Genomic DNA, 25,740 nt, shown 5'->3' on the forward strand with positions numbered 1-25,740 from the left:
CAAGAGTGATGTGAAGGGAAAGAAAAGAGCTCATGCTGATGAGATTTGGAGCAAATCTGTCCTGTCCCAAAGAGAATGGGCATCTGAACAGAACCTTGAGACATAGTTTTATTTAAAAAAAAAGGAGTAAAAAATTGACCTGTTAATATTCTGAGAGTCAAGGCTCAATGTAAATGCACTGATGCTACATGGACGTTATATCATCATAATGTGGTGTTCTCCAAAGGTGACGGCTCTACTAGGTCATCATTGTGGGTGATACTGCATTACCTTGAAGGATTATAGTTTCTGGGTTTAAAAGTTAGCACATGGATATAAGGTCTAAAGGTAAAAAAAGAGCTTCCTGCAGAGTTTCCCCATGAATCGAGATGCTTTCCCCCATAATCAAAGGCAGAAAACCTGTACTTATCAGACCATCGGCTGTATGAGTGGCCAAGCTTTCTTCCCTGTTTTTTTTTTTTTTTCCAGGACAGTAAATAGGTAAAATGGTGATGGGACCAGGACTTAGAACAATTCAGTTCCATTTAGTTTTAGATAACTTGTTTGCCATTTGAGAAAGAATATTGGCTGTTTCAGCCAAGATGTGACCTGCATTTTGAATATTGTACCTGTGTTAAAAGCAGGAGAGAGATTTTCTAATGTGGTGTTAGCCACTTTCTCCTCTCTGTTTTCCAAGTTGTCCCTTCCCCATCAAGAAAGATGTAACTGAAGAAATGCCACCTTATTCATGATGGAAGTATAGAACACATTTTTCTCATTGTCAGGTTTGAATGGCATTGCATTTAGTATGAATTTAGAGTAGGAATAAAAGAGATGTAGATCAAATCTGTGAACTATGTTACTTGCAAATTGCTCCAAAGATGAGTTGTCTAGGGTTTTTTTTTTTTTAATAGTTTCAAGTAAAGATGAAAATTGTGGAAAATGTGATTGCAACATAGACTAAACTTGTTTCAATTCTAGCTGCTGTGATGCTACAGTGATGGGCACCGTATGTAAATACATAGCTAGATGAATGTGTGCTGTTGAGCCTGTATACAAAGGAAATGCAGCTAACCAACACTTCTACTTTTACTGCTTCTCAATTTTGGAGGAATTGTTTTCATTTTCCTGCCCGTTTGCTAACCTGTTTTGATCATTTGGTGGAAGCTGTAATTGCAGGTGGGAGCATCTTGAGTAACAGTTCACAATCCACTGCAGCTGCTTTTCACGCTAAATCCTGTTATTAAAAGGCTCAGGCTAAGATCAAGCCAAGGGTGGTTACGGACTTGACAGAGAACAGCTTAACTTTCCTGGTGTAGGACAAAGAAAACACTAGCTTTCTTGAGATCACTTTTTTTTATTGTTGTTCTGAAATGTTATTCGCATTCTTTATTATATTTCCTTTAACTGCTCTGTGAACTAGGTCATAAATCTCTAAATTGGGTAGTGATGAAAGCTATGATAGGCAATTTTTATAGCACTTTTGGTGTGGACAGAAAGTAGGACCCTATTTTCCTTACTATTTCAGCACGTGGGCTTTTTAACAACACAGACCCTTCCTCTCATCTCTCCCGTCATAATGAGAAACTGAAACGAGATTTCTCCGATTAGAAGCAGCTATAATTATTAGGTATAGGGTATATAATTCCAAAAAGGATCAGTATGAAGGACTGGAATTCTTACGTGGTATTAAATTTTTTTCCTTCAAGTTTTTCTGGGAGATAAGCATATTCCAAATTCAATGCAATGTGATGATCACCTTCACACACACTATCACGCTTAAGAATTGTAATCACTTGCAAGGCTTCATTTCTTCAGATGGGCACTAGGTGTCATGGTTTTTCCTTCTCAACACCTTGGCATTTAGACAAGCTTCTGGAATTGCCCTGTTTGGTGAGGCAGATCCAGTTGTATCCTAACCCCTTTTTTTCAGGTGGCATGGTAGGCTTTGCCTGGTGTTCCTCCAGTATGCAGTTGCACTTTTAACTCTAGGTGGAGATCTGGTGAACCTTACTATATCATTGCTCTACACATTTTTACAGGAAACATTTTTTTAGGAAAGGGATAACTGAGGAGGAAAAAAGAGTGGATTAAAATTTAAAGACTGGTTGCCATCGTGACTGGTATTTTTTATGCACCTGGGGTGAAAAGGTAGGGATGGTGGGAATTAGGAATTCAGTTCTAGAACTGCTCAGCCTTGCCCATAGTTAATTGTTGGCAATGTGTTGATGTTCAGTTTCACCAAGGTGTATGTGTCTGTAATTTTCTTCCTATAAAATATTTCAAACTTACAGAAAAATATGGAGAGTGATATGACAAATACCCCTGCATCTACTGGCTAGCTTAAATAGATCTTATCATTTTGACACTGATCCTCACTTTTACGTTTTTATAATTCTTTGAAATCTTGAATTTTGAGTATAACACCAAAAAAAAATTGTAGTAGGAGTTAGTAGGAAAAGGAAGTTGATAAGCTTATAGAAGCCTAAAAGATTGGAAGAAATTAATTAGATCATTTTGACAATTCTTAGACTGGACCTCTTAACCTAAAGGACCTCTTACTTTAGAAAAAAACCACCATAACCTTCTGTCTGAATTCACTTGGTTGACATTTTCCCGGCTCTCAAAGGATTGTTTGGGTTACCCTGGAAAATTCTAGAGGAACCTATTATGCTTTGAAACTCAGACTGGAGAAGAGTGTATATGTTTGTGGGCTTGAGTCCATTTCTCATGCATACGGAACCCAGATATTTTTCTAGTTTAACATTAGACTTTTGTATATTGTTTTACTCAATTTAACCTCAGAATAGCTCCATCAATGTGAAGCTAATTTGGATGTATTTTACTGTGTTTTTGTTTTATTATTTTGAAATCAGTTTACCTTTTCATGCTGGGTGTAGAAATTGAGTCTGTGTCAATCTTTTAGATATGTGTTGGAAAAGAGGCATATTTGTATTGCAGTATGCTAAAGGTGAGCTTTGAAATAGACCTGAAGAAGGCAGATCTGAAAAACAGGACCATGGTCTGTGTACTGATTGTCCAAGTTATAAAAAGAGACTAATGGTCCTTGCCACCAATCTATCCCTGAAGATGGGGAAATGTTTATAAGTGCTTTGAGATCCTCAGCAGAAAAGTATCACACACCACTGATTACATATAAACATTCATAATTTGTGCTTGTATTATTTTTCATCAAGGGCTTCCCCCCAAAAAAACCCCAGTCTTGAATCCTTTTAGGCTTTATAAGATAGGAATTTCAAGTATAGAAAAAGACAGGTTATGAAATATGTGGTTAAGATAGTTTTATTTAAAATTACCATTTTATCCTCTAAGTGCACATGTTTGGTTACGGGTCTTTGTCTAAAATGATCCTTACAACCAGAGTTGAACCTCTCGTTAGAAAAATTTTGAGGCTAATTTTGAAAGATAGGTCTTCCTGCCATGGAATTACTTCTAATGAATTTCTAACACTGTTCTTTTGGGATGTGTATACTTTGCTTTTTTTTTCCCTTCATATTTTTATTTAAATTCCGGTTAATATAGAGTGTAGTATTATTTTCAGGTGTAGAATTCAGTGTTCATCACTTACATCACTCAGTGCTCACTACAAGTGTCCTCCTTAATCCCCGTCACCTATTTACTTTGCATATACTTTGCTCAGAATTCCTTCTGAGTGGGTACTGTTGGTACTGGAGATTTTTCAACAGATGGATTAGTTCATTGGATTCGTTTCATTATTAGCAAACAGAGGCCCAGTGAGCTTGATGGACTGAAAATCCTAAAGCATCCATTGGCTGACTAAACCAGAGCTTTTGGAATGTTCCTTAGTCCACCTCAAAAGTTAGTCCTACAGATAGCCTTTAAACAAAAGAATGTACTTGCTAGCATTTTTATACACCTTAAGTTTTAAGATTTTACTGAAGAAAGATGTGATATAGTACCCTATGTCAAGAAACTTTACAGCTCCAACTAAAGGCAATAATGAACATCAGGACAGCAACAGATGACACTAGAGGATGAGGTGTAGCGTGGAGCATCAGAGTTCAACATTCGTTTGTATGATTAATGGGCAAGGTTTCTTGAACTGTAGTAGGCCAACTTGGTTAATTTCCATATCATCCAATTACTCCTGTGCCCCATCTCTCAAATACCACTGGCTTGTATGTGCTCTGTTGCATGTTTTTTTTTTTTTTTTAAATTGGCATGTTTACTAAAAGCATTGTGTGCATATGCATAAGATTACTGTGGTTTCACGTTTATAGATATTGCGGGGAGAGATCATTTCCCTGTTCAAAATTATTATTTCTAATCTTCAGTAACATTTTGAAGAAATTACCTCTAGGATGAAAATTTTTTGCTCTAAAAATGTTGTGTTTCTTACCCTTTTATCGCTTTTTGGAAAGGTTGAGGTAAGTTTGTTCAGCCATTTTTGAATTATCCAAGCATGAAAAAGAGAGTTTTTCAGCTGTTAAGAAAATTGTTTTCAGCTCTTTTATGTGATCATACAACACTAGGCAGTGGAATATGATATCCAGCAGATAATACAATATGGAAAGGCATTGACATTTTTTCAGCATGGTTTTTCTGAATGGCACAAATTATGTCAAATATCATATTGCCTTGTGGTTTAAAAAGGCACATTTTAACACCTATATAGTATTTTCTATTCTGTCAAGTGTGTTTTTTTTCATGAGAGTCTAACATGAGTTAATATTGTAATTATTTTTTTTATAATATCTAACTACAAGTGAAGACTTCTATTACATAAAGATACCAAAAGGCAGACAGAGGTTGGGATGCCTGCATGGCACAGTCAGTTAAGTGTCTGACTTTTGGTTTCAGCTCAGTTCACAATCTCAGGATCGTGTGATCGAGCCCCACGTCGAGCTCTGTGTTCAGCACAGAATCTGCTTGGGATTCTCTCTCCTCTGCCTCTGTCCCTCCTGCTTGGTCTATCTCTCTCTCAAATAAATAAATCTTTAAAAACAAAAGGGGGGGAGTAACACTTTATTATGTATCTAAAGGAACTCAAGTTCAGATTCCTTCTTACTAAGTCTTGATTTTCTTATCTTCATGATGCAGATAATGCTGAAGTCCATTTCAGCTCTAATGCTCTAGAATTCTTTGTATTGCTGCTCCAGGGCCTTGCAAGATGGTCTTCTTCCTGGCATTAGCAATAGAAAAACAATAGCTATGGGAGGCTTTACCAGAAAATTTCAACTTTTAGCATGGAAAATAAAGCTTTACCATAGCAGCCACAGTCGAACCTATATTTAAGTACATATAGAAAAATATTACAGCCAAACTCAAAGTGAGGAGATATAAGAAAGGCAACCATGGCAAAGATATTTTTTAACTGCTTCCCACAGCATTGCCACAGTTGATGGATGCTTCTTACATTCTTAAAAACATAATCCTGTCCTGTTTTGCCCCTTAGCTTTCCCTTCAAATTTATTGGTTGAGCTTAATATTAGTATTTTATTTTGTAGTAACAGCTTTGGAAAGTGTGCATGAGTGTACACATGTGTGTATCTGTGCAGTTGCACATTCATTTCACATTGATAGTACAATTAATGTTGATGTCAATTTTGGTGTTAATTTTGGGTCATGATTAGTGTTGACACTTTGTGTCAGGCTAATGGCATTTATGGGCACTATCAGTATAAGTGTTAATATTGTCATGTTTTTAGTATCTGTTATAGTAACATTAAACCAAGGTCCTCCCAGGAGAAAAAATACATGTATGGATAGATAGATAATGCCTTTCTGTGTCGGTGGTGTTACTCAGCGAGAAAATGACATCTCAGGGCAGAATCCTAATCACTGTTTGGAGCATCAGAAATAATGATCACCTCTGATCGGGGGTTGTGAATAATTCATTCGGTTTGATTTTCACATCCTGTCCAGTGATACTTTTCAAACCAAATGTGTTTCTACAGGAAAATAATGGTCCCACTTCTTATGGAAATACTGTGGCACAAATCATTTTACCCACATAAAAACAGTTAAATAAGACTGTTCTCTTCTGCTTGCTTTCTCCTCCTCCTTCCCTCCTCCCTCACTTGCGTATGTTTATTCCAGAATCAGACTGTGGCCAAAGAAATATTTTCTTCCTTAGAACTTACATAAGGCATATATTTATTTCTACCCATCCTTTGCTTATTCACACTAATTCTGTTGATCCTCTTCCCTTTTTTCATTTTAGTTTAGGTTGATAACCATAAACCTAAGAAACCTGCTAATCAGAACATCCTATTATCAAAAATCATCTGCAATGACATATTTTTAACTAATTTATGGCTGTATTAACAAAAACAAAATTGGCAGGAAGTGGCCAGAACCACCTGCTAAGTTAGTGGTCAGGAAAGAAGCTTGTGCAGTGCCAGGGCCACAGAGCCTGAGTCTGAACCTCCTTAGGCCGTAAAGCCAGCCACTCGGGTAGACCCTCTCAGGCTGTTGCCCTCAGTCCTGTGTCATTTTCACTAGGCTTCAACTGCATCAAAGCAATGGAGGTAGAGAGAAGCTGGAACAAGGGGATTTAGTGACAGAATTTCCTTTGGTTATTATTTATGTACTAGGCAATTTGGACTTAGGTGAAATCAGGAATGTCACATTCCTAACCACATTGTCATAATTTGTGTATGCTTTTATAGGATTGCAGAATTTTCAATATAACGTCTCCATTGTATGTATAATATAGATAGACCCATCTATATAAAGTAATTTGAAAAATTTACAGTGTCCTAATTAAATGGGGGGAAAATATGACTCTCTTCTGAAGTAATGACCCAATCCTCTGAGACAAAGCTATTCTTAGATAGCATATTTTGAACCATCTCTCCTGAATGTTGTGACCCTTCCCCACCTCCCCAAATCTAACAAGGGCAGGGGAAAGCATTTTTCAACCTACTTCTCATAATCAGAAAGTATTTTGCATTCAGAAACCATTTCCAGTATCAAATTCAATTTTGTCAAGTGATTAGTTGAGTTTGGTAGAGAATAATTTAAAAACACAAAGCTGGAAATGGCCGTTGTACTTCTGCAGGGGAAGAGAGCGGTTGCTATTCTGAAGTTGCAAGCCCTCTTCCAATGACTGTGCATCACAAGGTGGATTATTGCGTTACATGTCTTTGCAGCTGTTACAGAGCTGCATCTGTTGACACCATGTGTTCCTATCTGGGGCTGCTGGAAGAAATAGGGAAGTGGGTGAATTGATACCTTGCTTGCCTATCAGTGGGAACGTCCTTTTATGTACATATGTTTGTAAAGCTCTTTAGCCCCCTTCAAGATGAAAGGCTCTGTATAAATATAAGCTTTCGATTTTAGTACATGTTTGTAATACATGTGGTACAGTCCTAAATATGTATTTAGCTGATAGGCACTGTTCTTGTCTATTGTACAAATATTGACTTTAAAAGTATAAATATGTATTTAACCATCAGACCAGAAAAACACTGAAGCAGTTACTTCTCAGGTGGAGATATTAATATTGTATAAACCTATATATATATATATGTTTACATTCTACTACATCATTGCAGAGCATTTCTTTTTTAAAAATGAAATGATAGCCCCAACCAACTAAGGCAGTTCTTGATATTCTTCTCCCTTCAAGATGAGTCTTGATTTTTAATTTTCATGTGTTTCTCTCTCTCCTAACTTTATGTAAATATGATCTGTTGCAGTAGGACTAAAATGTAGATTCAGCTTTTGTAAAGTAGGAGAAATCCTTAGATTCATGAGATACTTTTTTCTTAAAAAAAATTTTTTCCCCAAAGATTCCATCCATTTATTCATGAGAGATACAGAGAGAGAGGCAGAGACATAGGCAGGGGGAGAAACAGGCTGCCTGTGTGGAGCCCAGTGCGGGGCTTGATCCTGGACCGGGAGACCACACCCTGAGCCGAAGGCAGATGCTCAACCACTGAGCCTTTCGGGCAGCCCCAATAAAATTTTTTAAGCATAGAAATGCTCAAATGTATGCTTAAGTAGAGACAATAATATAAGCTTTCACATACTTGTCACTCAGTGAAGAGCAATTTGTAATCTTTTCTTAGTTCCTTTTTAAGCTTATATTGCGTTGATAATTTTATAAACACATTAAGGAAATTTTAGAAAATAGAAATCTCATCATTCTAAAAATATCTCATATTCCTATTTTTTAAATTATGTCTCTCTCTCTCACACACACACAACACACCTACAAATACAGTGTTGTAACACCAACTGTGTACTTACTATATGCCAGGTACTATTCTAAGACTCACCATGGATTTAATCCTCAAAACAAACTTTTTTTTTTTTTTAATTTTTTTTTATTTATTTATGATAGTCACAGAGAGAGAGAGAGAGGCAGAGACACAGGCGGAGGAAGAAGCAGGCTCCATGCACCGGGAGCCTGATGTGGGATTCGATCCCGGGTCTCCAGGATCGCGCCCTGGGCCAAAGGCAGGCGCCAAACCGCTGCGCCACCCTGGGATCCCCAAAACAAACTTTATAGAAGAGGTTATTACCTATTTTACTGATGAGGAAGGAGAGGCACATAGAGGTCAGTAACTTACTTACTTGGCTAGAAAGCTGACTGAATCTCTCTCTATTCTGTCGGAGTCAGATTCTATTAGATTCACATTCTCCAAGCTGGCTTCTGAGTCTCTGTCCTTAACAACCACACTATTTTGCTTCTCATAGTTAGTACAGTAAACAGACAAGTTTGTTATACCACTTCAAGACTATATTTTCAGGGATCACTTCTATAGTTTGTTATACCACTTCTCAAATTTAGTATTACGTCATAGGTATTTTAATATGCTATTAATAGTCTTCATAACCGTCATTTTATAAGGCTGTACAGAACACTAATGATGACCTTATTAGCCAATTTACTTCTCTCCAAAAGAGGAAAAGTTTTTATCATGACATTTATATTTTAACTGTTTATCTTAAAGTATTTTAGATTTACAGAAAAGTTACGAAGATAGTACAGAGTTCCCATGTACCTAATGTTAACTTCTTAAATTATTCTTGTTGCTCAAATAATCTTGTCTACCGAAAGAGGTGTGTTGAAATATATCTAAATGAACCCTTTGATTTTTCTAATGTTGACATCTTGTATAACTATGGTATAATTATCAAAACTTAGAACTAACATTGGTATGATACTAATAAGTAAAATACATACTTTGTTTTGGATTTTGCCAGTTTTTCTACAAATGTCCTTTTTCTCTTCCAGAATACCACATTGCATTTAGATGTCAATGACATTTATGTTTGTGTTATAATTGATGTTCATCTTTCCATGTTGTTTCCACTAACTGAAGTGGCACTAGTCTGGAATATGCTTCCTTAATGTCTCTAATAAGGGAAATTATGTGAACCGTATTTTAAAAAATAAACCTATTAGCTTATATAAGGACAAGTTACTTAATTCTTCTATACCTTAGTTTTTTCGTGCCAATAATAACAGCTGCTTCTAAGTCAATAATAATTTGAAAACTTTTTATAATTGGAAAAATTGAGACTATATGAAGTTAAGTAATTGGTCCAAGATTATACAGTTAGAATAAAGCTGAGATTTGGACCGAGGTAGGCTGACACTCCCCAGACTAATCTCTTAACTACTATCAGTATTTGTTCATATTTAATATAGTACAGCGATAGATTTTCAATTAATGATAGGTATTATTCTTGTTATTTTGTTTTGTTTTTGTTTTTTATTCTTGTTATTTTAAAAAAAATAAAATAGTTGAGGAGCACCTGGATATAGCTCAGTTGGTTAAGTGTCTGCCTTTGGCTCAGGTCCTGACCCTGATCCCTCCTCTCTGAAGAATCTGCTTATTGCTCGCCCTCTGCCCCTCACCCCGCTTGTGCTCTCTCTCACTCTCTCAAATAAATAAGATCTTTAAAAATAAAATGAAATAGTTGAATGATGTTTAGGACTATTATTCTGTGATCCCTAGAGATAAGTCATAGACAGGGTTCTAAGCCCTTGGTATTGACTATTTTCCAAGAATCATTGAAAAAATGAAATGACTATAGAACCAGTAAATATTTATTACTCCCATATTATGTGGAGGGATCCAGCTAGGCACTGGAGGAGATGATATAATGGCTCAGGCCAGCAAGCTAAAAACGGTCCTAGGCAATAAATGATTAATTATCAGATGAATTCTCTACATGAAGGTCTTCATAGGAGATCAGAGAAGAAAGAGGTCACTTTAGGCTAGGCAAAGCTTTACTAAGGAAATGGAATTTGAATGAAACTTTTTGGAATGGGTAGGATTTGAATAGATTGAGATGAGAGAAAGGGGCAAATGTTGTATGTTAAAGTTAATATAATAGTTTCAAATAGTTGATTCATCAAACCAATAGATGTTGTTAGTTTTGTATGTGGGGACACTGAAGCTCACTAAAGTTATTTTTCCAAGGTCACGTAGTAAGTGATAGAGCTTAGGTATGGATCCAAGTTAGTTTGACTCCAAATCCCATCTTCTCCATTATGTGACCTATTGTTCAGTTAGCAATAAAATCTAAATTTTGGTATAAGTTGAGCAATAGATGCTTTCTTGGATGTTTATCCATTATGCTTACTCAAAATTTAATCTATTCTTGTAGGGAATCTCACTATACAAAGACTGGGATAGCACTCTCCATTCTGAAATGGTACTTTTTAAAGGAGGAGGGAGATGGTCGATGAGGAACAGACTTTGGAAAGACATTGATAAAGAGTAGTGTGTTCTTGGTGCTCCTGTCTTGACACCTAATTAGAAGTCAATATTGCAAGCATAATGACCTAGCCAATTGCTAAACTGACTGCCCAAGTGACACAGTTAGAGTCCCCAGGTAATAACAAAAGATAAGAGTATTATTTGCCTGCCCAGTGCCACACAGACACAATGTTTGCATTAGCATGCAAATGCTGAAGTAGATTCTTCAAGGCTTGTTTCTAAGCTACTTCTAGCCTAGGTGGCTAAGGTTAATATATCATAAAATTTGGTGTAAAACCCAATCTTCCTAACTACAAATGCATTTAGAGGAAATAGCTTTTCCTTCCTGAAAAACAAAAGAGATGTTAGGTTAGAGGGCCACATGAGAAGGCAGGTGTAAAATATTTCTCCCCACACAGGCATTATATTAGCCAGCTTCTTAAAAACCATGACCAAAGTTATCTCGATATTTGCAGTTTCTCTGTGCTATATTTTGAATGATTTGTTTCTCCTTCCTTTCTGTATCTTTAATGAGCAGATAGAGTAATACCTTATCTCAGAAGGTGATTGGATTTTTTTCTGTATATTATATCTATTTTGATTTGTATTTGGCCAATGATATGATATATTAAATAGCTTATATTTATCTGTGGGTGTTTCATATATATATATATATATATATATGTATATATATATATATATATATATATATATATATTTCTTAATGCTGAGAATCACAAATAGCTGTGTGGAAAGCTTCAACCAGCCTGATTACAGTGGATGTGCAATTGGATTGAGGAATGTGTACTCAGAGCTTATGATCACTGGCCCGGTTGAGTCTGGGTGATGCATGTGGCTTTCCAGGGATGCTGCTATTTACATCTGTTAATGGCCCTTCTTGATGGCCGGCTCCCCAATGAGGTGATATGCAGCAGCCTGGGGATGAGGGACCAAGACTGCAGATGTGTCTGGGCTCCATTAGGCAGGACCAGGAATGCTCATCTGGTAGGCTTTGTGTTTGGGAGCAAGTAGAGGGGGTAGGAATGTGGGGAGACAGAAAGAAATGGGAAAAAAAAATGGAAAACATTACTTATCTGGATATAGGGAAACAGACAGGCAGGCATGAAAAACTGCAGCTGTAACTGAGGTGTGAGTGAATAGAAAAGAAATGGAACTAGCAAATAAACAAGTAGAAGGATTGACTAGATGCTCATATAGAAAGGGATTAAAAGAAGAGAGAGCTGGGAGGGTTTGGGAAGAAACATGTCACCCCTGCCTTTCAAGTCAATATCATTTATTTGTGTGGCTGATCAGATGGTACTGAACAGAGAGAGTAGTAGAGATTTACATATATTGTTCCTTGAGTGCTTTGGTTTTCTGGTGCTGGGGGAAAGTGGCAGGAGATGCTCACAAAGATGCAATGTTGAGCTCTAGTGAATCCTTGCAGAAATGGAAGATACCTAAAGCAAGCTGGTAATGAATGCTGCTCTTATTTCTGTCAAATGCTAGAAAACAGTAAAAGGACCAAGGATCACAAAAGTGGTGTATAGTTCCTGAGAGGTGATTCTCTTTCTGTTCTCCTCACAAGTGTAAGAAGTTTCTCAGAAAAAATCTCACAGAAGATGGACCTAGTATCTTAGTAGATAAGCTAGTAAGTTAGGAAGTTTTGAATTTAATTCCCTGCACCATGGCATTCTTCCACATGTCTCTTGAGTGCATTTAGACTTTGGTTTCTCCATCTTCTTTAAGTAGATCCAAAGAAGGAATTGAAATAACTGTGAAATACATAGTAAGCTAGCTGTTCTCACCATAACTTAGAGAAGTATGCTAGAATGTTCTAGTTTTCCACAGGAAACTTGGATCTTCAATGGTACATAACTTTATACGAAGGATGTGTTTATGGTATAGCCTGATACCTTCAAGGAACCTGAAAAAAATTTTGCATGTAAGAAGCTTCTGTTTATTTGTTTCTCTGTGCCTTTGCAGATTGGCATGGTAGCGTGGAAAATGACCCTTAAAAGTCCTGAATACCCAGAAGGCCGAGATATCATTGTTATTGGCAATGACATCACATACCGAATTGGGTCCTTTGGGCCCCAGGAGGATTTGCTGTTTCTTAGAGCTTCTGAGCTTGCCAGGGCTGAGGGTATCCCACGCATCTTTGTAGCAGCCAACAGTGGAGCAAGAATTGGACTGGCAGAGGAAATTCGTCATATGTTTCATGTAGCCTGGGTAGATCCTGAGGATCCTTACAAGGTACAGACTAAGCAAAGATAAAACTTCAAGACAGTATATGGTTGTGTGTGTGTGTGTGTGTACGTGTATGTGTTTACACATACAAAGAGGTGGGGGAGAGGTAGAGACTTCAGTTCAAAAGTCAGCACTTACAGTGAGCTGTAATCACATTGGAGACAAATGGTCTCTCAATATATTCACCTGGTTTTTCCCTCCAGCTTTGAAATAGACTGCTGTTTTTTGGTTTGAACACTAGAGGAAATAGATATGCATTCAGCATGAGACATGCTAAGCCAGAAATCTCTATCTTTAAATTATTCCAGTATGGCTTCCAGGACTTACAGTCAGTCATTTGCAAAAGCCCTCCTATCCTCAGCTTCTTCTCTGATTGTTCTTTACTTGAAATCTTCCTGTCCTCTAAAGACATGGCTTTCACTGTAGCCCTCTTAAAGAGTGACTGATCTCCCTCTTCTCTCTTTTCCTTGTCCCACTGAACCTGGAGAGTGTCTTCTTTGTCTCTCATTACTACTTTCAGATCCACCCCCCCACGCCACCCCTTCTCTCTGAAAATGCCCATCTTAGGATCTCATATCATCAGACTACCACACTACCACTTGTTATAGTGGTTCCTAACTCTTTGGTCAGTCCTTCTCATTCTTTGTGTGTTTTAGTTGCTGGCACATGGTCACTCTCTCCGTTACAACTAGTTCTAATTCCCGGTGACTTCTGTATCCACATAGATGATCCATTGCATAATCCAGCCTCTTAGATCCATGACTTCTGTCTTCTACGCCAGCTCAGCCTCTTCTTCCCCATGTTCTTAATTTCAGCGATCCTTTTCTTTGCCACCCCTCCATCCTATCTTTACAGCTCATTCTCCGTAGTGTACACTAAGTCCAACAATCCTTTGAACCCACCAGAGCCTGCAACTATTGGTGCTATCACCTTTCTTCTGTCCCCTCCTTTCTTATAACCTCAGCTTACATTCTGTGGTCAATCATAGGTTAATCACTATAATCATATTATAATTACCACCTTTCCTACACCTTCAATTCTTTTGCTTCTCTCCTCATTCTGCTTACTCTGTCTCTTTACAGAAACCTTGTTTAAATCCAGTGTTCTCCATCTATCTACTCACATATGTGAACCTGTATACCTGAACACTGATAAGAGAAAAATATCCAGTGTGATTGGTCTTACTTTAAATTCATTTATGAACCTCCTGAATGACCATTTCACATCTTCTTCTCTCTCCTTAAACTTCTAAAACCCTCTTGCCCCATCCTCCCTCTAAGCTGATGACATTGATCCCCAATTCACTGAGAAAATGGAAGGAACAAGAAGAAAACATCCATAAGCTCCCACATATCTACATCTGTGCCTTTATTCTCTGCCATCTCCCTGTTCTTTGGATGAACAGTTTCTGCTCCAGTCTAAGGCTAATCACTCTCCTCTTACATACTTCACCCTATCCTTCTTGAATCATTTTTTCCCTCTACCAGATCTACCCTGCTAGCTAACAAATACTTAGCCCTCCAATCACTACTCTTACTGATAGCAAAGCTTCTTAGAAGCATTGTCTCTTCTTGCTATATCCATATACTCTTCTCCCATTCCTCTGGAACCCACTTCAGTTAGGTTTGCATCCTCACCAGCCCATTGTAGCTGCTTTTGTCAGAGTCACCATGGGTTCCATCCTGTGAAATTCTGTTGTGAATTTCAGTCTTCGTCCGAGTTATTTGATGTCTCAGCAGCATCTGATACAGTTGGTCATTCCTTCATCCTTGAAATACTTCTTCTCTTGGCTTCTAGGGCCTCAGAGTCTCCTTTTTATCTTCCTAACTGCTCCTTCTCAGTTTCCTTCGCTGAGACATCTTTTAAGTGTAAGAGTGCTTCAAAGGATGATGGAAATATTCCGTATTTTGATTTTGATGGTAGTTTCGCAAGTATCTACATTCATCAGAACTCACCACACTATGGTACTTAAAAGAATGGATTTTATTGCATGTAAATGATACTTCAATAGGATTCATATTAAAAGTGTATGGGAATTGTTAGTAACTGTGTTTCTTTTTGAGGTGATGGAAATGCCCTTGAATAAGAGAGTGGTGATGGTTGCACATCAGAATATACTAAAAACTACTAAATCATTCGTTTTATTTATTTTTTTTAAGATTTTATTTATTTATTCATAGAGATGCAGAGAGAGAGAGGCAGAGACAGAAGCAGGCACCATGCAGAGAGCCTGATGTGGGACCTGATCCAGGGTCTCCAGGATCACGCCCTGGGCTGCAGGCGGCACTAAACCGCTGCACCACCGGGGCTGCCCCTAAATCATTCATTTTAAAATGGCTAGTTTTGAGGCACCTGGCTGGCTCAGTCAGTGGAGCATGCGACTCTTGATCTCGGGGTCATGTGTTCAAGCCCCACATTAGGTATAACAGAGCTTACTTTAAAAAATATGGCCAATTTTATGTTCATGAATTTTAACCCAAGGCCCTACATAGCTTGGCCTTCCAATACTACCCTGCCTTCATTTCTTGCTGCAGACAGTCTCACTCCATGCTGGCTCCATTGGCCTGCTTACTCTTTCTGGAACTTCGTGAGGCTCACTCATGCCTCCACACTTCTGCACCTACAATTCCTTCTGCCTATAATGCCTTGCCCCAATGTCCTCATGTTTTGTTTCCTCTGTTCTTCAAGGCCTCACTCAAATGCCACTTTCAGTGAGCCTTCCCTGAGCTTTTCTTTCTACAAGTTCAGCTTTTGCAATCCTCTGTCTCCTTTTTCAATTCTTTTTTTTCCCCATAAACATCATTCTCATTAATATTGTATATTTTACTTATTTGTGTATTTTTCTGTCACTCTCACAAGAACATAAGTTCCATAAGGCCAGGAAGTTTTGTCCATTTTGTTCATTCCTGGTTTTTCAGTGCCTAGAACAGTATCTTGCACATAGAGGCACTCAGTAGATAGGTGGTGACTGACATACTAATGACCCTCAGTGCCACAAGGTTCTTGTCATAAGTCACACAAACTCTGTGGCAGATTCATATCTCTTCCATGTTGTGCTCACTGTGGGCCAAATCGATTGAGTTAAGCACTGGCATAATTTTTCCCAGTACTTAAAACGTCTTCCTCTGCTTACTTTTTTTTTTTTTTGGCTGTGTGACTAATTCATTTTAGTTAAACACATGTATCCTACCTATAACCCTATTTTGTGAGTGTGTGTATGTACATGTAAAAATAAATAATTACAAAAAAGTATAGTTTTTAAAATGTAAATAGGAAATACAAGTTGTTTATTGAAAACAGCAAAAGGCATAAATTCAATGTTCACTGATGATTATCACTGCATAGACTTCTGATTTTAATATTGCCAGTTTCATGATCTTCTCAATTATCTCTTCCCCATTTATATTGTGATGGTACTAAGGATTTGAGAAAGTAAAGAATAGTAATCTACAGTTCTTAAATTTTGTGTTGATATCTTTAATAGAGGTGTCACAAAAGATCAGAAAATGACCCGTTAACCTCGATGAAAATGAAATAGATGGAATATACTTGCAGTTGTAGCTACAAGATATCTTGTTTCAAGGACAGTCAGTGACTGGAGAAATAAGCGCTTCCATCTTTCAAAGGAGAATTGTCTATGCTGGTATTCTATGAGACAGTAACTCTCAGAAGTGATGTGGCAATTTAAAGCTAGCTGTACAACAAGCTGTGTTATGCATGTCCTGCTGTGTCTTCTGTCTATGTGGTGATGGCAAATAATGAGTTAAAAACTATTTGTGCTTCACAGGGATACAAATATTTATATCTGACCCCTCAGGATTATAAGAGAGTCAGTGCTCTCAACTCTGTCCATTGTGAACATGTAGAGGACGAAGGAGAATCCAGGTAGGTATGTAAGTAGCAGAATAATTTGGCCATGAATTAAAGGAGAATATGATCATTTCTCCCTCAACTGTCTTGCTGAAATGACGTTGAAGAGCAATGAAGATTGCTTGTTACATAATCTGGAAATCTAAAGTTTTTGTATTATAGCTCTATGCTAATTAACTGTAAGACCTTATTTTTTGATTGAGGTTTTTAAATTATGTTTATAATATTTATTCACTTTAGAAAAGTTGGAATATGTAAATAATTATGAAGAAGAAATAAAAATCAGCTACAATCCTGTGAAGAGATAATATTTTTTCAGATTTATTTCTTTATTGTTTTAGAAAAAGAGTGTGCAAGAGGAAGAGAGGGAGGGGCAGAAAGAGAGGGAGAGAGAGAATCTCCAGCAGATTCCCTGCTGAGTGCAGAGCCCCAAATGGGGCTCGATCTCACAACACTGAGATCATAACCTGAGCCAAAATCAAGAGTCAGACTCTTAACCAACTGAGCCACCCAAGTGCCCCGAGAGATTACAATTATTGATGTGTATATTATATTCGTGCTTTTTCTGTATATGTATACCTTCTTTCTACATAATCAGAATCATAACAGGAAAACTCTTTTGTAATTTATTCTTTTCAATAAAAACTATTTTGGGGGGATTTTTGTATATCCTTAAAATATCATTTGAGAATATGATATTTAATGGCTTCATAGTATTTTATCATAATAAATATATCTTTTGTGAATTCTGACAATTCCCACTATTTACTGCTATATCCCTGGTCTAGATGTTTTGTTTTGGGTTTTTTTTGTTGTTGTTGTTTTAAAGATTTTATTTATTTATTCATGAGAGACGCAGAGAGAGAGAAGCAGAGTCACAGGCAGAGGGAAAAGCAGGCTCCATGCAGGGAGCCTGATGTGTGGGACTGGATCCTTGGTCTCCCGGATCATACCCCTGGGCTAAAGGTGGTGCTAAACTGCTGGGCCACTGGGGCTGCCCTAAATGTTTTTGTTTTTTTTTTTAAGATTTATTTATTTATTCATTCAGAGAGAGAGAGAGAGACAGGCAGAGACACAGGCAGAGGGAGAAGCGGGCTCCATGCAGGAAGCCCAACGTGGGACTCGATCCGGGGTCTCCAGGATCATGCCCTGGGCTGCAAGTGGCGCTAAACCACTGTGCCACCGGGGCTGCCCCCCCCAAATGTTTTTTTTATAAAAACTTTTAGAAATATCTCTCTCTTCCCTTTGGGCTAATTTCTAAAAGTGGAATTACTAGCCAAAAATATGTCTATTTTAAAGATATTTTTGATAGTTTCAAATTGTCCTCCCAAGATCTGTACTCCCACCAGCAATATATGATAGTATGTTCTTCCCCTTTAATTTTTCTCTACCCTTGCCAATATTGATTGTCAATTAATAGAATAAGATAAAAACAGCAATTATTTTAACTGGTACTTTTGAGTACTAGTAAGGTTGAACATTTTTACAGTCTGTCTGCAAGTATTTTCTAGAATGTTAATCAACTATTCCAATACCATTTATTAAATAATACATACTTTCCTCACTTTTATAATAATTTCAACTCCAGTACTAGGCTTTGTATTGTTTTTTTGTGCTGTCTGTTCTTGAGCTAATGCCACATTATTTTAACTATTCTAATGCGGCCGATTTCCCCACATTCTTAATTTTTTTTCTCATGTTTTATTAGCTACTTTTGTCTTTTTATGTTAGACTCATTTTTTTTTAATTGCCAAAACCTTCCGTTATGATTTTGATTCAAATTACATTAAGTTTATAAATTAATTTAGGAAGAGCTCATATCTTCATAATATTAACTCTTCCCAACAAAAAACATGTAATATTTTTTTCCATTTATCCAGGTGTATCTTTCAAAGTTTTGTAGTTTTCCTCATATAGCTTATGCCAGAAGTTCCCAGTCTTCCGTGGTTCATAACACCCTTGCTGTCTCAGTAATGTTTTCACAGCACCTTTGGGCTAAAAGATATACCCAATATTTCTGTTTATTAAATAGTCAGACTTCTACAACTTCATGGGTATTTATATTCTAGCAATAATTATTTGGGAAGTATAATACATATAAATAGGTTTTTTTCATTTTTAAATAATTACAATTAGTTACTAGTGAGACATCTGCATCTATACATGATCTCAAGACTTAGGGATCCCTGGGGTGGCACAGCGGTTTGGAGCCTGCCTTTGGCCCAGGGCACGATCCTGGAGACCCAGGATCGAATCCCACGTCGGGCTCCCGGTGCATGGAGCCTGCTTCTCCCTCTGTCTCTGCCTCTCTCTCTCTCTCTGTGTGACTATCATAAATAAATAAAAAAATTTTAAAAAAAAGATCTCAAGACTTAGATTCAGCTTGGATATAGCCACCCTTGTTTCTTGTTCTGCATTGACTTTTGTGCAGAACTTGGTTTTTTTCTACAGCAACTGAAAACCCAGCTTTGCAAAGATATAAGACATTGTCAAAAGGAATGTAGCATTATTTAATGTTTAATTATGAACTACCTAAACCTAGTAGTTTACATGGACTCCAACAGATTTTACATATCATAGTGTTTCTCTCAAATATTTAAAATATCCTGCAGTGCCCCTGGCAGTTCACTGTGACGCTCAAGACACTATGGTGCACAATGCGGGTATAATGGGATTTTGCCATTTTTTTGATGTTTTTTGCTAAATATTTTGTACCTTATCTTGCTATTCTGAATGAGATTTCCCTTCCCCATTATGTTTTTTAACTCTTTATTACTGAAATGTTAAGCCATTGATTCTGCATACTGCTTTTGTTAAAGCAAGTCATTTTTCTTCTCTCGGTTATAGTTTCCTTGTCTATAAGATGAAGATCAGGTGAATTAATATATGTAAAGCCCTTAGCATAGCACTGAGTACATAGTAAGCAGTCAAAAATCCTGACCACTATCATCTGTAATAATGGAGAGGACATTACCTATCACACTGGATTGTTGTGAGGATCAAAAATTATATTTATTTATGAATGTGTTATGTTAATTGTATTATAGTATACAAAGATTTTTATTGCAAATAACATTAAAATTTAGTACTACTTTAAAGAATGATAGTTTTAATGGTAGAAGACTCAGATCATAGAGCAGAAAATGGGAAATTTGTATTCTTTTTCATGTAACACAAAGAGAGAAGATGCCACTTACCAAGTAATGAATACCTGTGAAGTAATATGTAATCCTTAGGAGGGAAAAGATCTGCTTTGCAGGGAGGGCTGACTGGACTCATGAGTGTTTGTGACTATATGGCTTGTGAGCCTTCTGGAAGGGATACATTAACACCCCCCTCCTACTATTGTGGCTCATTAACCCTTTAATGGAGGTTAGCTTTACCTGCAACATAACTCTAGAATTTAGAGCCTAGATACAGAGCAAAAGGAAGAATTGGAGAATTCCTGGGAGACGCTAAAAATAGAAAGGCCAGGGAATCTGGGAAGCAAAGATGCAAAGCCAGAGACCAAGGCCAAGGGCAAAAGGAAGGAATTGGTGGAAGGTTAGAAGTAAGGAAAGAAGGGAACAGAGAAATAGGAGGGCAAAAAGGTAGTTTAAGAGCCACTATGGGGGGATCCCTGGGTGGCGCAGCGGTTTGGCGCCTGCCTTTGGCCCAGGGCGCGATCCTGGAGACCCGGGATCGAATCCCACATCGGGCTTCCGGTGCATGGAGCCTGCTTCTCCCTCTGCCTGTGTCTCTGCCTCTCTCTCTCTCTCTCTCTGTATGACTATCATAAATAAATAAATAATAAAAAAAAAATTAAAAAAAAAAAAAAGAGCCACTATGGGATATTTATTTATTATTTTAATTTATAAAACTATGCCCAGCGCCAAGCTTTTTGGGTACACATAGAACAGTAAATAATATATGCCCATCTCTACTTCCAACTTTGTATTTTTCCTTTCTTTTACTGGTTGCATTCCCCATCTCCCACTTCCCATTATCAGCTATCACTCTTAATCCCTTGCCAGAAAGACAGATGAGTGGCTCCCGCTGGATCCACAGGATGCTTTCTGGACAACTTGGCCAGCATTTCACTTCCACACACATTCCACCTACCTTTCCAGAAGACTAGAGCCAGGACCCCTTCATGTATGCACTTGATATTTACAAAAGAGCAGGAATGGGAGTACACTGTTTTGATAATGTCCTTCATCCCTGTCTTGGAAAGAGAAAGGATTTTTTTTTTTTTTTTAGAAAGGATTTTTTGACTTGAGAAATTGGGCTGAGCATTCTCACTCTGCCTCTGAATTTTTCTTTTCCTTTATCTAAAATTGTTGATTTAATGGCTATTACTGATTATAGAGAGATCTACAATGACCCTGCCTTTAAGAAACTTGCTCTGGAAAGTAAGAGAGGGCATCTGAAATCGGAACACCAGCTATGTGTCAAGCCCTCTCTTTGTTACTTTAATTTAATTCTCATGTCAACCCTTAGAGGTAGACATTATCTCCATTTTATAAAAGTTACTATTATCTCCAGAGTTGCATGGCTGCATGTGTCAGAGCAGGGATTTAAACTTGTCTACTTAATTTTAGATTTTGCTCTTTCTGCTATACTGTATTGCTTCCAGAAAATATAGGCACCAAGCTAAGGAGGAAAGATATATGAATGAAAAGTATAAGAATAGTATAGAGCCCTGGCTTTAAATAAGCTTTCAGGAGGCTTTTAGCAGCCTTTTAATGGTGATTATTATTTTAATGGACTGTTATCCTTGTGTTTAACCTTTATAATTGGGCATGGCTGTATCCAATAGGTACAAGATAACTGATATTATTGGGAAGGAAGAGGGACTTGGAGCAGAGAACCTTCGAGGTTCTGGAATGATCGCTGGAGAATCCTCGTTGGCCTATGATGAGATCATCACCATCAGCCTGGTAAATATTAAAAGAATATGACATTTTTGAAGAACTGACTTTGTGACTAGGAGTTGTGTCTGTCGCATCTCTGCTATTCAGTCACAAATAAGAACATTACTTAAAGATTATACATGTACAATTTGACTTTAACTGTGCATGATAATGTAAATAATTGAATTTCCCAGATACATCTAGCACCTTTTTGCCTTTAGTTTAACTTTATTTCTCTAAACATTCTAACAGAGTTGTAACAGCTTAAATTTATTTTTTTTTTTACTACTTTCCTTATTCTTATCTCTAGTGTAGATAGATGCCGAGCAACTGTGAAACAAGCAAAAGTTTAAGAGATGTAAAGGCCCTATGAACCTTTAAGTGTTTAATACTTTAATCATTCAGCGAATTCTGTACCTGCCTTTCTTTGACCAGGGAATTGTGGGGCTTAATGTTATTAATCAAGCAAACTTCATAAAAAGTAGTACTTTTTTCTGTTAATGTGGATTCTGTATATCTATGCCTTAGTTCTGACAGCTTGGGTGGGACATAACTATGTGGCATGTAGAATTTACTCTTTTCTCTCTGTCTCTGTCTCTCTCTCATTGTCTTTGAAGGTTACATGCCGGGCCATTGGGATTGGAGCTTACCTTGTCCGGCTGGGACAGAGAACCATCCAGGTTGAAAATTCTCATTTAATTTTGACTGGAGCTGGAGCCCTCAACAAAGTAAGTTTCTAGGGTCTGGGAGAAGTGAATGAAGCTGTTTGAAGATGACTGAATTCTCAATTCAAGATCCTGATTGAGAAGAAGCCATTCAGGCCATGCTTCCCTCAGTCTGTCAATTTCCCTCTCCCTCCATCTTTCCTACCCACTGCCTTACTTACCTATTCTATTCATTCATTTATCATAGTCAACAAATATTTTTAGTATCTACTATGTGCCAGGCACTACTCCAGGCCTTGCAGATAAGTTCACAAACAAACCATATAGAACTCTTGCTCCAAAGAGTTTACATTCTGCATCTTGCTAGAAAAAGAATTAATTGAATGCTTTTTTCTGCCCTCCCTCCCTTTCTTGCATCCATGAGTAAGTGAAGAGATCTATTTCCAGATGCAGAGCTATCTCTGAAACATATTCTTGAACGTGTTGACAAAATGAAGCTTTAATGTTCTGAGAAATTTGTGAATGCACCCCTTAAAAAGGACACTTAACGGTGGTCCCTTGTACATAGAGGAAGTAATTGGTAAATATTGAGTAGAGAGGTGGATGGATAGATTGCTGGGCAAGAGTATGACAAATTTGTCATCCCTTCAAAAGAAATTCTTGTGTGAGACATCTGAGTGGCTCAGTCTATTGGATGTTTGACTCTTGATTTCCGCTCAGGTCATGATCTCAGGGTCATAGGATCAGGCCCTGCATAGAGCTTTGCACTCAGCGGGGAGTCTGCTTGAGGATTCTGTCTGCTTGAGGATTCTGTCTCCCTCTCCCCCTCCCCGCCATGCTTACCCCCCTTTCTCTCAAGTAAATAAATCTTTAAAGAAAGAAAGAGGGAGGGAGAGAGGAAGGAAGAAGGAAGAAAGGAACGAGAAAGAAAGAAAGAAAGAAAGAAAGAAAGAAAGAAAGAAAGAAAGAAGGAAAGAAGAAAAGAAAAAGAAGAAAAGAAAAAGAAGAAAAGAAAAAGAAGAAAAGAAAAAAAAGAAAAGAAAGAAAAGAAAAGAAAAAAAAGAAGAAAAGAAAGAAATTCTTGTGCCTTTTCAATCCAAGCTCATAGGGGCTTTTCCAAAGGGGAAAAAAAATGATTGCTGAGGTCACTGCTTGTAAGAGTGAAAACTATCTAAGAATACCTGGATATACAAGACAATGTTGTTCTGACTTCTCTGCAGACATAAGAAAATTATTTTCTCCCCAAAGCCAAGAATATGTAATAATTTGGGACCGGCTGGCAGACCTTGTGCAACTCATGTAACCGCTCAGGTCCTCCACTTTCTTTGTCTGTCAAAGGGGAATATAATAATTCACATGGTTAAATGATATGGTGGAGATCAAATGAGAAAACATAATGGAAAATACCTAGCATCTGGCACAAAGTGTTGGTCCTCATTACAGCTTTAGTTTCCTTTTCTTCTCCCGTACATGACTTGGTGATTTGAGTTATATGCATGCTGAATTGTATTGGATACTGGGTTTGCTAGACTTGCACAAACTTTAACAAGCCTTGACTTTCCAGTGGAAGGATAGGAATTAAGTATCCTATTATCTTATGTTTTAAAAGTTGATACATCCATTGGTCCAGTTAGCTTTTGGAGATAACAGAAATGAGGAGAATCCTTTGATATGATCAGTTTGCTCTCTACATTCATATGAGGTCTGTCTCCTTCTCTGGGTTTGCTTTTCCCTCCAAGAAAAGGCAGAGCAATGTTAACAATGGCAAACTTGGGTACCCCACTCCCCTTTTGGAAAGTAACCTAGAAATCAACATTGTGAACTGCCACTATTGCAGGAGACTACTGCAGTAGGAGAAATTGCTGAGTCTTTTTTTTTTTTTTAAGTTGCTCTTTTGGATACCTTCTTAAGACGAGATATTCACAAATGTTGAAAAGAATTGTAGATAGATGATCTATAAGGATGGAATTTTTTTTTTTTTTAAAGATTTTATTTATTTATTCATAGAGACACAGCTAGAGAGAGAGGCAGAGACACAGGCAGAGGGAGAAGCAGGCTCCATGCAGGGAGCCCAATGTGGGACTCGATCCCGGGTCTCCAGGATCACGCCCCGGGCTGCAGGCGGCGCTAAACCGCTGCGCCACCGGGGCTGCCCTAAGGATGGAATTTAAAGAAGACGCCTGTATTCCCATATGTACCCATACCTGGACAAAGAGCTAATTTCTGAAATGTATTTCGTCACATTTTCTTATTTTGCCCCTAATAATATGTTATACACAAAGAAAAATACAAAAAGCAAAAATGCTGCTACTGCTGCTGCTAGGGGGTTTTGTTTGGTTGGTTTTTGTCATTTGCCTAAAAACTTGCTAGTTGAATTTAATTTGTGCCATAAAGAAAGCATTAGGGATTTTTTTCTGAAAATCTGGTTGAATTGTTCTGATCAGATTTATTATGTTCCCCCTCTTCCTAGCCTACAGGGCTGTTCGTTGAAGGAAAAGTGTAGTTGGAGCGGAAAAGGCTAGGGAAGCTGCAGCTGTAACTTACCGAACAATGCTCATTTCCAGACGGACGTGATCATTTGTAGCTGAAGGGAGTGATCAAGTTATAGAGGTTACCTAATCTGGCTCAGCCTGCTTCACTGTCTTCATGTCAGTGCCTCTTAAGTATACAGACATGTTCTTGGAAGACACCTGATTTCATGCAAATTCATTCAGAATGTCCTGTCTGCCCCTTTGCCTATCCAGTATGAAAAAAGACATTATATATACGGAAGCTGCATGTTTATATCACTTCCTCCGACTCATTCCTTTTGCATGTTCTGTCTTTGTGTATATTGGTGTCTTTCAACATCTGTTTGCCTTTCTGTAGAAATCTCTGTCTCTTATGGGTGTGTGCAAGTCACTTTGAGTGTGTGTCTCTTCCTGTGTGAGTCCTGGTCTCTTTGTGTCTGTATCTTGCTTCTAGATAGATCCCTCTCTTTCTTTCTCTGTGCCTCCCTGAGTATCCATGTGTGAGGAAGTCTTTGTGTGTCTGAAAACACTGTAGAGCCTCCTTAAGCCTTGACCATTTTGCTCGAGTATGCGTGTACCTGTACAAAGTGGAAATGTATGTGGTATATGTAAGCTTTTAGACTGTAAACATTTGACCCCCACCTTTTTGAGTCTTCATCCTTTATGTTAAACATTGGGGTGAAGAATAGGAAGGGAGGGGATGTGCAGAGGTTGTAGGAAAAAAGAAATCTGTGTGTGCAAGTGCCGATCCCGTTGACCCTTTTGAAAATTGAAATAATGATAATGCGCGTCTCCTGACTGCATCAAAGTATCAGCACATCAAAAGCCAGGAGGCATGAAATGCAAATGATAAAGTGAAAGCAGATGGATT

The 25,740-nt window shown here is 37.7% G+C and overlaps 1 protein-coding gene across 7 annotated transcripts in view; it reads left to right on the top strand.

The window, feature by feature from the left end:
- The window catches only part of ACACA (acetyl-CoA carboxylase alpha), a 294,471-nt gene that overhangs the window by 203,641 nt on the left and 65,090 nt on the right, over nt 1-25,740 (top strand). For all 7 annotated transcript variants that reach the window (XM_041723740.1, XM_041723744.1, XM_041723742.1 and 4 more), the window contains 4 exons: nt 12,669-12,938; nt 16,720-16,817; nt 21,601-21,721; nt 22,312-22,422. In XM_041723740.1, coding sequence (XP_041579674.1) covers nt 12,669-12,938; nt 16,720-16,817; nt 21,601-21,721; nt 22,312-22,422 — 600 coding nt within the window. The remainder of the gene's footprint in view (nt 1-12,668; nt 12,939-16,719; nt 16,818-21,600; nt 21,722-22,311; nt 22,423-25,740) is intronic.

Source organism: Vulpes lagopus, chromosome 12 (genome assembly GCF_018345385.1).
Source record: "Vulpes lagopus strain Blue_001 chromosome 12, ASM1834538v1, whole genome shotgun sequence".
Classification (NCBI taxonomy): domain Eukaryota; kingdom Metazoa; phylum Chordata; class Mammalia; order Carnivora; family Canidae; genus Vulpes; species Vulpes lagopus.